The sequence below is a fragment of the Diorhabda carinulata genome, chromosome X (assembly GCF_026250575.1).
Source record: "Diorhabda carinulata isolate Delta chromosome X, icDioCari1.1, whole genome shotgun sequence".
Classification (NCBI taxonomy): Eukaryota; Metazoa; Arthropoda; class Insecta; order Coleoptera; family Chrysomelidae; genus Diorhabda; species Diorhabda carinulata.
This window is the reverse complement of record NC_079472.1, coordinates 2,120,353-2,132,397: the sequence shown is the minus strand read 5'-3', so window position 1 is coordinate 2,132,397 and position 12,045 is coordinate 2,120,353. Positions and strand designations below refer to the sequence as shown.

General features: G+C 29.6%; 3 protein-coding genes across 4 annotated transcripts in view; 1 reads left to right on the top strand and 2 right to left on the bottom strand.

Moving 5' to 3' along the window:
• Positions 1-12,045, bottom strand: part of LOC130902478 (protein kibra) — a 44,851-nt gene that overhangs the window by 23,782 nt on the left and 9,024 nt on the right. The window contains exon 1 of one of the 2 annotated variants that reach the window (XM_057814654.1): positions 3,991-4,254. The exons of the other annotated variant lie outside the window; for it this stretch is intronic. Coding sequence (XP_057670637.1) covers positions 3,991-4,118 — 128 coding nt within the window. The 5' untranslated portion in view covers positions 4,119-4,254. Of the gene's footprint in view, positions 1-3,990; positions 4,255-12,045 lie in introns of those variants that run through there. 2 annotated transcript variants of the gene reach the window in all.
• On the bottom strand, positions 6,165-7,170 carry LOC130902482 (phosphomannomutase). The gene has a single exon (XM_057814662.1). It carries the CDS (start codon positions 7,053-7,055, stop codon positions 6,312-6,314), a length of 744 nt encoding a protein of 247 aa, XP_057670645.1. The 5' UTR covers positions 7,056-7,170; the 3' UTR covers positions 6,165-6,311.
• LOC130902481 (protein FAM114A2) lies at positions 7,411-10,279 on the top strand. The gene is made up of 6 exons (XM_057814661.1): positions 7,411-8,461; positions 8,532-8,911; positions 8,968-9,240; positions 9,648-9,757; positions 9,823-9,952; positions 10,073-10,279. Exons 1-6 carry the CDS (start codon positions 7,501-7,503, stop codon positions 10,154-10,156), a joined length of 1,938 nt encoding a protein of 645 aa, XP_057670644.1. The 5' UTR covers positions 7,411-7,500; the 3' UTR covers positions 10,157-10,279.

Below are 12,045 nucleotides of genomic sequence, written 5' to 3'. Positions count from 1 at the left end.
ATATTGAAGAAAATCGATTGTTTTAAACCGATTTTCATCATATAGCGTCTTCTTTTAAGTAATTAACGCCATTTTATTGATTCGATTATCAATTTCTTGTTATTTTCGCCCATATTAGAAGGTTTTCTTTAACACACCCTGTATATTAGAAAAAAAAAAACGATTTTTAAACCGATTTTCATCATATAGCGTCTTCTATTAAGTAATTACCGCCATTTTGTTGATTCGATTATCAATTTCTTGTTTTTTTCTGCCCTACTAGGTTTTCTTTATTACACCCTGTATATTGAAAAAAATCGATTGTTTTGAACGGATTTTCATCATATAGCGTCTTTTATCCAGTAATAAACGCCATTTTGTTGATTCGATTATCAATTTCTTATTATTTTCGCCCATACTAGAAGGTTTTCTTTATTACACCCTGTATATTGAAGAAAATCGATTGTTTTAAACCGATTTTCATCATATAGCGTCTTCTTTTAAGTAATTAACGCCATTTTATTGATTCGATTATCAATTTCTTGTTATTTTCGCCCATATTAGAAGGTTGTCTTTAACACACCCTGTATATTGAAAAAAAAAACGATTTTTAAACCGATTTTCATCATATAGCGTCTTCTATTAAGTAATTACCGCCATTTTGTTGATTCGATTATCAATTTCTTGTTTTTTTCTGCCCTACTAGGTTTTCTTTATTACACCCTGTATATTGAAAAAAATCGATTGTTTTGAACGGATTTTCATCATATAGCGTCTTTTATCCAGTAATAAACGCCATTTTGTTGATTCGATTATCAATTTCTTATTATTTTCGCCCATACTAGAAGGTTTTCTTTATCACACCCTGTATATTGAAAAAAAAACGATTTTTAAACCAATTTTCATCATATAGCGTCTTCTATTAAGTAATTAACGCCATTTTGTTGATTCGATTATCAATTTCTTATTATTTTCTCCCTTACTAGAAAGTTTTCTTTATTACACCCTGTATATTGAAGAAAATAGATTGTTTTAAACCGATTTTCATCATATAGCGTCTTCTTTTAAGTACTTAACGCCATTTTATTGATTCGATTATCAATTTCTTGTTAATTTCTCCCGTACTAGAAGGTTTTCTTTATTACACCCTGTATATTGAAGAAAATCGATTGTTTTAAACCGATTTTCATCATATAGCGTCTTCTTTTAATTGATAAACGCCATTTTATTGATTCGATTATCAATTTCTTGTTAATTTCTCCCGTACTAGAAGGTTTTCTTTATTACACCCTGTATATTGAAGAAAATCGATTGTTTTAAACCGATTTTCATCATATAGCGTCTTCTTTTAAGTAATTAACGCCATTTTATTGATTCAATTAACAATTTATTGTCATTTACTCATATACTACATTAATTACACCCTGTATATCGTAGAAAATCGATTGTTTCAAATCGATTCTTCTCACATAGCCTCTTCTATCTAGTGATAAAACGTCATTTTGTTGACTAAATGATCGATTTCTTGTTATTTTCTCCCACACTTTATCACACCCTGTATATTGAAGAAAATCGATTGTCTTAAACCGATTTTTATCATGTAACTTCTTATATTAAATAATTAACGACATTTTGTTGATTCAATTAACAATTAATTATCATTTACTCATATACTATAAGATTTTATAAATTACACCTTGTATAATGAAGAAAATCGATGGTTTTAAACCTATTTTTCTTATTTAGCTTCATCTGTCCAGTAATAATGACATTTGGTTGATTAAATTAGCATTTAATTACTTCCCCCATACTATGTAGTTTTATTTTCAATCTATTTTATTTTCCCTCAACCTTGTATACTAACAAAAAGTAACAACTCGTCTTTCAAATCGAAAACATTCGAAAGATTTCTTTACGTACCGAACGACATAAATTCCTAAATTAAAATATGTGTAACTGAGCAAAACATAGTTTTGTACGAGTTCCAGGAATAGATTTTTGGCACCATAATACGCTAATAAACTGTGGAAATTATACTGAAATACAATAGACGCCAAACAGTCTGGTCTGTTCGAATATCAGAAATATGCAAAATGTCTCGTCTAAATAATCGACAGTCACAACATTTTTTTTTGTTTGTATCGGTTGCAGATGTCGACATTTTCTATATTATTTGGATACTAAGGTTACTACGCCACTGGTATTACTGAAGATAAATTAAAATCAATTAAAAAGGTACTTTTCATGCGGAGTGGTCTGTTTCATTTGCTCGCGATCTAGTAAAGTATAAGCAATGAGATTCTACTTTTATAACATTTGCATGTGAACGGAAGAAATATGTAAATTAGTAAAGATGAGACTATAAAGTTTCTTGAATTAACGTTCAATGTCCGCGATGTAAAAAATTTGTAACAGTCATTAAATTTACGCGGCAATTATATTAGTGCCAAGTTAAAAGTTTTTAGGTTAGGTTTCGAAATATCTATCGATTTAATCATATAGTAACAAATTATCACGATTAGATTAATTAATAATTACAGTACGTTTTAAATTCCTCATTTGAAAAATATTTCTATGATGAACGCGTGGTTCTAAAAAGCCTGACTCATCTTTAATTGTCGTTGTGTTATTAAAGTGGCGATTTGCTTTAGAATTTATTGAGTTTTGTCAAATATGGCGGATCTTATGATTGTATTTACATTGTTGTCAAATTTCCCAATTTTCTGGAAAGCTAACGTGTATTTATATTACGTACTACTATTATTATTTCTATTTATATCATTATAATCATGTTGTGAACGTTATTTAAATAAATAAATAAAAGGAATTTATAATTAGAAAAAAAGTAATATAGAGAAAATATTTCAAACATTCACTTCATGACTCAATGTCTTTTATTATCATCTTGAACTATGGAGTGGGTTGTTAATTCTAAATAAGATTGAATTGAAGATATACATACACAAAGGTGTGACTAATAAATTGTGATTGTGAAATTCCTATCATAACTAATTCGTTTAAATGGAAAAAAAAAATGTATTGTACTTAATTTTCATTAGGATAATAACCTTAAACTATTTTTGAATTTGTAGAAAATTATAAATAGATTAGTCGGAGTTGATTTAATTATTTAAACGACCAGAAATGACTAGTTCATAAAACTAACGGCTTTAGTAGATCTGTAGGTTTAATTATTCGTATAATAATTATAAAAAAATCGCCTACGTTAACTAAATAATATTTTCTCACGTATTTATCAATTATTAAAAAAAAAAACTATTTTTACGAGAAGGTACACTGTGTAGTTGGGTACTATGGATGTGTGAGTAACATTCAATGACCTCACCTTTGGAATTTTGCCGCCGAATCGGTAGTAGGAGGTCTGGAATGTTAATTATCTTTTAAAAAAATCAACTGCTACTAAAATCATATATGCTTACTTTCTCTATTCGTAAACTAAAATATTTTTTAAAAACGTACCAACGTTCTAAAATGACGAAATGTGCAAAATGCAAATTCCACATAGTTCGAAAATTTCACAAGATCCTTAATTTGCATTTCATTTAGTGACGCAAAATATATTCACGGAAAGATTGTAAATATTTTTAGACACTACAATCTAATATTTATCTTTTCGTTTGCGCATATTTTCAACCAGGCGGCGACACAAGTACCACTGTTTTTGAATATTAAATATCCATGAATATCTAAGCAAACACATTCAAATACACCCCTTAACAACAATAATAATATTCACAAAGTTATATCACCGCCCCATTTACTTTTTAAATGTTATTTAAAACGAGGTGAAACCTCTGGTAAGTTTGGAATGTCATCAATTATATTTGTGTCATTTTTTTTAAACCAAAGAAAAAACTAACACATCTAAAAATTCACACAGCCTACTCGACGATAATATTGCTTAAATTGTCGGAAATTGAATTCTAAAAATGTCATTCAACTTTTTAATCCAGTAAAAGAGATAGTGCAATGGAATGCTACTATTCCTACCTGTCTCTGGGGTCAATCCACGTAGTTTTCTTCGAAATGTGATCGATAAAATAAATTTTTCCATCGTAATCTTGTCCAAAATCCCAACCGTCGGGCAATGGGATTTCACCATTTCGTTTTCTCGGCATAATTCACGACTTAATCCATTCAATACACTTTAACTATCACACACAACACTGACTACGCGGCCATGTTGAATACCACATTATCAACTTTACACTGTTGCCGTCTCGTTCTTAACTCGATTCTCCAGATAGACGAACGACACTATAAATGAGAAAAATGTTGTGGTGTGAGGAAGCAACTATTTGAGACGTCGCTTGTCTACGTCTATCATTTTAATTACAACTACTGAATAGCTTCAAGCACTTCTACTCCACGCCAGAATTAATTTATACTAAACTTAACGAACGTCATTTTATTACAAATATATTGTTTTTATTAGAACCAACTACTATAAATGAGATTTTTATTATCAATTTATTGTTAAGATTAAGAAACATCTCTTATAAATAATAAAAAAAGTTAGTTGCATTGTATCATTAGATTTTAATGTCCAAGTTTTTACTAAGATTCCTGAATATCGGCAACGCAGTAGCTATCTTGACGTAAAGACATTCCACCAATGGAGCGCGCTTAGCCTCGAGTAAGGAATGCGACTATTATATTGTACGGAGTTATAGGAATTCACAGTTAGGTATATCAAACGTCGAACCTCATCTAGAAACTTGGGTGCAACTGATAGGTATATAGGATGTCCTATTAACAATTTTTTTTCATCTGACTCAAATTAGTATCGAGAAATTTGTATAAACGTCCATTTTGTTATCTACCTTTTTTCGTTTATGTAATATGTTGAAAAAATTTATAAGGTGACGATAGTTGAAATATTCAATTGATAATAATTTGGTAAATAAATTCATTTCTAATTATTGGTCTGTGTTGTTATTGAATTTTTTTTGATAAGGAAAAAATATCAAACGAAAAGGGTTATAATTGACACATGTTTCCATCCTTGACCCTAATAACAGATTCCAATTACTTTTTTCGAGACTTGCGATTGCGGGGGTATCGTGTGATTCGATTTTTTTGCTTACGAGGGTAGTTTTCAATACACAAATTTTGTCTAATATTATATCTTTTGTAATATAACGTAGTTTTCAAAGTAAGTAAGTTATTTAACCAATTCTATGATTATTTTCTTATCAGACGACGTAAATTAGTTGTCTAAAATATTTTTATTACGATGTAACCCAAGTTGTATCTGCCTCGTCGATTTCTATACATTTCTTACCTGTTACTTTTAAATTTAGTTGTATTTAAACTTGTAGTTAATTTTTTTTTCATACAGTATATTATAAATCAAAATTTTTTATACATTTTTCTGATTAAGTATAATTTGAGAGGTAAATAAATTTCAAAATTTGAAGTAATCTTTCTCGGTTCGTAGAAACAAATATTTGTGACAATCTGTATATAGTGTATGTTCTGCGTGTGAAATAGTACAGGGCATTATTCACGATCCTACTACTAGCCAACAGCAAATTATACGAATTCCATGTGGTAATTTTTATACCAGTTCTGCAGAGGAATTTGAGAAATTCATGGGCAATTTTTAATAAATGCATTTTTTTGTTTCGTCCGTTTAAAAAAAAATAGACGTATCTTGAAGTACCGTTAAGTTTTTAACAAGGTGGGTGAAATAGCCGAACAGTTTGATTCAGTAATAAAAAAGATAAAACTACGAGGTACATTTAAAAAGAAGTAGACATAAATCTAATATTTATTTATTAAATATTTCTTTTTTTATAGTTTATCATTTTTGCTCATATCACTGGTCAGATCTGGGTTTTAAAATTCAATATTGACAACTAATGTACTATTTTAACTAAATAGGTTATTCTTCTTTCTCCTGTTACACTTGGCCTTCACCTATATGTTTGAATTTATCCAGGGAACTAACAAGAATATTTACAGATGAATATGAAAGAAATATATAACTCTAACTCAAAAATGTCCTCATTATTGACGGAGTTTATTCAATGGTAGTGTTATAAAAAGTGTATGAATCATCTTGTAATATTTACGAATCCTTACCTATCTAAAATAAGCTGAATAACCCTGACAGCAGAGACCTTTCTAATTTCAAAGAAGATAAACCTTGATTCCTGATATAACAGTTTAAATCCGTTTATTTATAATATTAATTCCAAATTTTCAATTTCATACATTTTATTTAGAAATACATAATAAAATATACATTTTTATGGTAAGCAATAAACTTTCTCATTATTTTTTACCAATAAAAAAATTTATTACATTTATAAATTAAATAACTGTGTTAATTTAATTTTAGTATCATTAGGACCTGAAACTTTATGCCCAATAACCCTTTTATCAGTGTATATTTCGTAATCGTTACCCCCTTTATCAGTTTTATCACCAAAGAAATGTATTTCATCGAAACCTTCATCTTGTAAGTGTTTTAAACAGTAAGTTTTGTCCCAACCATTAGGAAAAACATCAAAACTTATTTGGCCACCTATACTGTAAGTTAAATCTAAGTCTGGAAATTCCTTTTTCAAAGCTTCTATCATAGTTTTGCGAATACCATGTTCTTCATCATATGTATAAAAAGCTTCTCTTTCTTCTTGGGAACATGATCTCCCTATTGGTGAAATATTCAACATACCGTTTCTGAATTCGACGAATGTCCCTCTTTTAATAGGTAGAGTTATGCTTGAAAGATATTTTAATACGTAGTTTATGAAATTTTGTAACTTATCTTCACCTATAAACTTCTGGATACTTTGTTTTCCAGCTTCTTTACCATTTCTATAATAAACAAGTCCATTTTCGCTGAATACATATTTAAATTTATGTATAACGTCTTCTCCCTTCATTTGTTCAGCTATTTTTTTAAAATCTGATCCACCTACTAATCCTAAATGGCAATGCGGCTTTACCTTTTCTAATAAAAATGTGTATAAATCCGATTCTATAACATTTCTGGGTTTTGTTAAAGTACCATCCACGTCGAATAAACACAAAATTTTTCTTGGCATATTAAAACAAACTTAAAATACCACGTATGCAGAAGTAAATTAAAGATAAAAAATAAATGTACACAATATTTACTCAAGTCTAGATGCTTTATTGGCAAATTCAAATCCAAATATTAGTGAGTCATATTTCATAGTGGTCTGTTTCTTACTTGGTCAATAGTAACATTTTTTGATAATAAATCAAATTTAAGACATTTACACCACAAATAATATTATCTTTATATAAATACATAATTGAATAATGTTAATTTTAATTTAAAAAGTTATTTTTCCTACAAAATTTCCTTATAAATAAGAAATACTTATTAAACCGGCTTTTGGAATCTTACCCACTTACGTAAACGTCAGTGTGGTTGGCATATGACAGTGACACGTAATAAGGTGACAGTAACATGCAAACAATTTACAGCTGTTAAAAATAATAATTCTTTAATACATTATAAATATGGATACTTCTGATAGTGAATACTTCGAAAGTGCAGACGAAGAAATATATCCAGATGATGATCCATCCAAAATTCATGATACTAAAAACGATAAATTGCCAAGCGAGTTTCAACAAGATTTAATAAATTTAAAATTAAATGAAAGTACCAAAAATACAACCTCCAAACAAGATTTAGGTATAGACATTGATATCAATAAGGCTAAAAATAGTAGTGAAACCCCCTTGGAGTCTGAAAAAAATCAAGACAATAACTTTAATATAGAAAATAAGAAAAATAGTAAAGTGATGATTGAAAAATTAGAGTCAGATATTGAGAATAATACTAAATATGATACCCTAAGTGATAAACATGAAGATAATAGAAGTGGGAATGACGATACAGTAAGTAATGTAACTGACATGAAATTTAGTGAAACAAAGGCTTTGAGAAATAGAGATTCTAATTCAAATAGAAATAAAACAATTATAGAAAAAACTGATTCGAATGATGCACAGCAAGTCGTTGGAGAAGCATCTGATGATGAAGAAAATATGTGGGAAAATGACGATTGGGAACCTATCAATGATGATAAAGTGCCTAGTGTTTCTGATGTTGGAATTAAAAATTCAAAACCATTAGAAGAAAAGGACTTACATCTTGGATATAAAGAAGAATTAGCACAAAAAAATGATAATATGTGGGACAATGATGAATGGGAACCCTTGGAAGAAGTCCAGCCACAAAAACAGGATCAATATACAGAACCTTCATGGTCTAATTGGGGAAATTGGGGAGGAATGACTTCGATTATTACTACTGCTACTCAAGGTGTTTCTACATTGACTCAAAGTTTATCTACTGTCATTGAATCAAGTATGGGAATACCAGATCCAAAGGAATTAGCTAAAATAGATAAAGAAAAAGAGTGTATTGTACAGGAAGAAGAAGAAGAAGAAGTTAGTAACATATCTAATGTGGGTATGTAAAATATAATCCATATGTATTTGAACCTATTGAGTTTTAAGAATTGAATTTTATGTGATTGAAGGTTTTGGTTTTGGTAATCTATCGAATTTAGTATCTGGGGTGTCTCATATAACAAAATTTGTGGAAAACACTGGTAGTAAGGTAATAACAGGTGGATTAGATACTTTGGAAACCATAGGCAAAAAAACTATGGAAGTATTGCAAGAAGGCGATCCGGGTTTAAAGCACAAAAGGTCTCTATTAAAATTAGACAAAAAGAAACCCATTCTCTCTCAAGTTCTTCGGGAGGCCAAGGAAAAGGCCGAAGCGGAAAATAAAGTCTTACAACAAACACATTCCAAAAAAAAATTGAATTATGAAACTTTGTTCGATGATTACCATGGGCTTGTTCATTTAGAAGCTCTTGAAATGCTATCAAAGCAATGTGATATTACTTTAGAGGTAATATACTCAAAATTTACGGTTTACTTATGATTAAATCGGTTTTATTATGTTAGACTCTCCAAGAAAATTCGTCGGGTAGTGAACTGCAAGATTTGCAAGAAACTATGGACCAAATTAAAGAATTATGTGAACTACCTGATGAAGATGACGACGAAACTTCGAGTTTCGACGACATCAAAGAAAAACTTCAAACAGCCGTTCAAGAACTAAATGTTAGTATAACATACGGCAAGTTAATTTCTTTATGGGAAGAAACAGAAACTTGGTTGAATAATCTAAAGTTGGAGTTTTGCGGAGAAGAAGAAATATACCAAGAAGCACTTCAGGTAAGTTAGGAAAACTGTCATAAGTCAGTTTGACATAACATAACCTCTAGGAATTATGTTTTATAAAACTCCTCTTCTCTTTTATAAAGTTTTAATTTTGCTTGTACGAGGGCTGCCTACAAAGTAAAACGAAGATTTGACATATAAAAAATAAAGTATAATATACAAGGCCTTTTTATTAAGTAGAAGATATATTAAAACGATCAAAAATCCTCATCCATTCAGAAAGTAAAAGGTTGAAACAAAAAATAATCACTATTTAAATTGAAGTATTTATCATTTATAATACGAGGGCTATCCAGAATTTTTGTTGTTATTGTCAATAACAATTTCTCGATTGTCAATTTTCCTATAGAATTTTTACGGTTTGTAGTTCGAACAAACAACCACGATTATCACATTTACAGGTTCTGGCGCAACTGACGGCGATAGCCGTCGAACAATTCCATAAATGCGGCGAATTATTGATGATAAAAGACCATAGAAGTACGGTGGACGAAGCAGATAGTTTAGTACAGTACGTTCGTCATCTATATTTTTTTTTTTTTCATATTATATTTAACGAAAAATTCATTCGTATAGGTTAACTATGACATTGACGTCTCTTATTGGTTTAGCCGCCGGGAAATTTTCGGAAAAATTGAACGCCAAGTCTTCCCAAACGGGAAATAAGGAATCCATCAATTCTTTGATCACAAACGTTTTCTTTGAGGTAATTTGACTCTCGAACAATATTATTGGAGTAAATACTATCTTATATTGTTTGTTTTTACCCTTTCATGGGGTAAATATAAAATTATGGGCTTCTAAGATTGATTTTTTCGTATTATAGGCTGGAAATAGTAGTTCGTATATACAGGATGCTTTCCAGTTGTTAGTCCCGGTTCTACAAGCAGGTGCGATGCATAACAATTAAAATTAATTATTTAATTTCATATATTTTCATATTAATTTATTTCTTGAAGAAAATTTGTTGTTTTTAATATACTTTTTTGATAATATACAAAATTTTATTGTAAAATATATTAGATATTGTAAATTCTGTGTTTTATTTCATTTAATACCCTTATTTTTCATTTATCTTCGAGGTAAACTAACGAAATTGATCTCAAAATACAGGAGAATACAAAAAATTAAAATTCTAATAATTTTTCTTAATAATAAAAGCAGAAATTGCCCCAATAAACGCTGGTTAAATAATATAGATGTAGTGGATACAAAACATAAGTAAAGAAGAAGAGATTTAGACAAAACGCGATATGTATATACACAAATTTATAAACTTTAACGATCAAACGTGATCAAAGATTACACAAATTGTTAGTTTTTGCCCAACAGTCGACGAATAACGAAAAAATAAAACTTGAAATAATTGAATTCAGAACGGGAACTTAGTGAAATATGCATAACCAACGCCGCTTTTAGCATATTCAAAATCATGATTTCAAATGTTTCCGAATTCATTCGAAGATAATATCTGAATTGGTTTCCACTAAATTTTCGGACAGCCTGTACTCCCACTTCTTTATTTTCAAAAAATCTTCCACAAATTAAAGCTACTGCTTTTTCTGTTTTTCAAATTGAACTTTCATGAATACGAAAACGCACAACGCATAAGTATAAACAACTGTGGAATAAGATGGACAAACGTCGAAACGTCAAATGTCAAAATAAATTTAAGAACAAGATTTGGAACAAAAAAATCTTAGTCAGAGTGTTACACAACAGAACGCGAACCGAGCAGCAAAAATCGAAATAAAGTGGATTGCCGAACGATACCGAGCAGTCAGATGTATATAGCCGAACGCAGTAAATACATGTCAAAATAAAAACAATATGGCTGCTAGGAAGCATGATAATTTAAATTGTTTTTTAGATGGAATGAATAGTTTTATTAAAATTTATTTTACAACTAAATTATGCCTCATTGTCGTTTTATTTTCAAATGTGGAATGAGTAATAACCTAACAACGGAAACAGTTTTCTTTATACGAGTATTAAAACTAAGATTTATATAAAATATTGATGATGTCAGAAACATGTCAAAAACTAATAATACAATCCCCAAGAGTTACGTAAATCTTTGAAAAGTCACTTTTACTTCAAACCGCCTTCGTATTAACATGAAATCCATACAGATATCTATTTCAAACTTCACAAAAAATGAAGATTTGATAATTACTAATTGACGTAAATGCCCTATGGGTAACTTATTACATTTACTGTACTTATCTATTACGTCTAAAATAAACCATTTTGTCGATCTTCATTTAGCGATATTTACAATAAATTTTACAGCGTTTGGGTACAGTCTATTCAAAGGCAGTTCATATTTAACTAATTATTTGGATTGCATTTACCGGTAATGTTCAAAATGCTTTTACATAATCACAATAATGTCCACTTGAAATTCTTACCAGGTGAAAACAGTTATTATAGATGAACAATGTAGCCTAAAGTAAATAAAAACACTTACCAAGTAAAGTTAACATATACGAACTCTACTTTCACTGTAGCGACACAATTTTGATGTTTAAATACTTCTATAACCAAACTATCGACAAAAAAATCGGAAAATACAACTAAACCCGATTTAAGCAAAAAAACTATTAGGAAACACGAGAAACACAACTCAAACAATGCCAACCCAATTTTATACTTGCCACCCGGCGGCCATATTGGTATCATAAACGTCAAAGTTTTGGAGTAACAGGGAAAAAATTCACATTCAAATTACTTTTCAGAAACTATGATCGGATCAGCTTGACAGATTGTTTCATTTGTCTATGGTTTTTTGAACTTAAA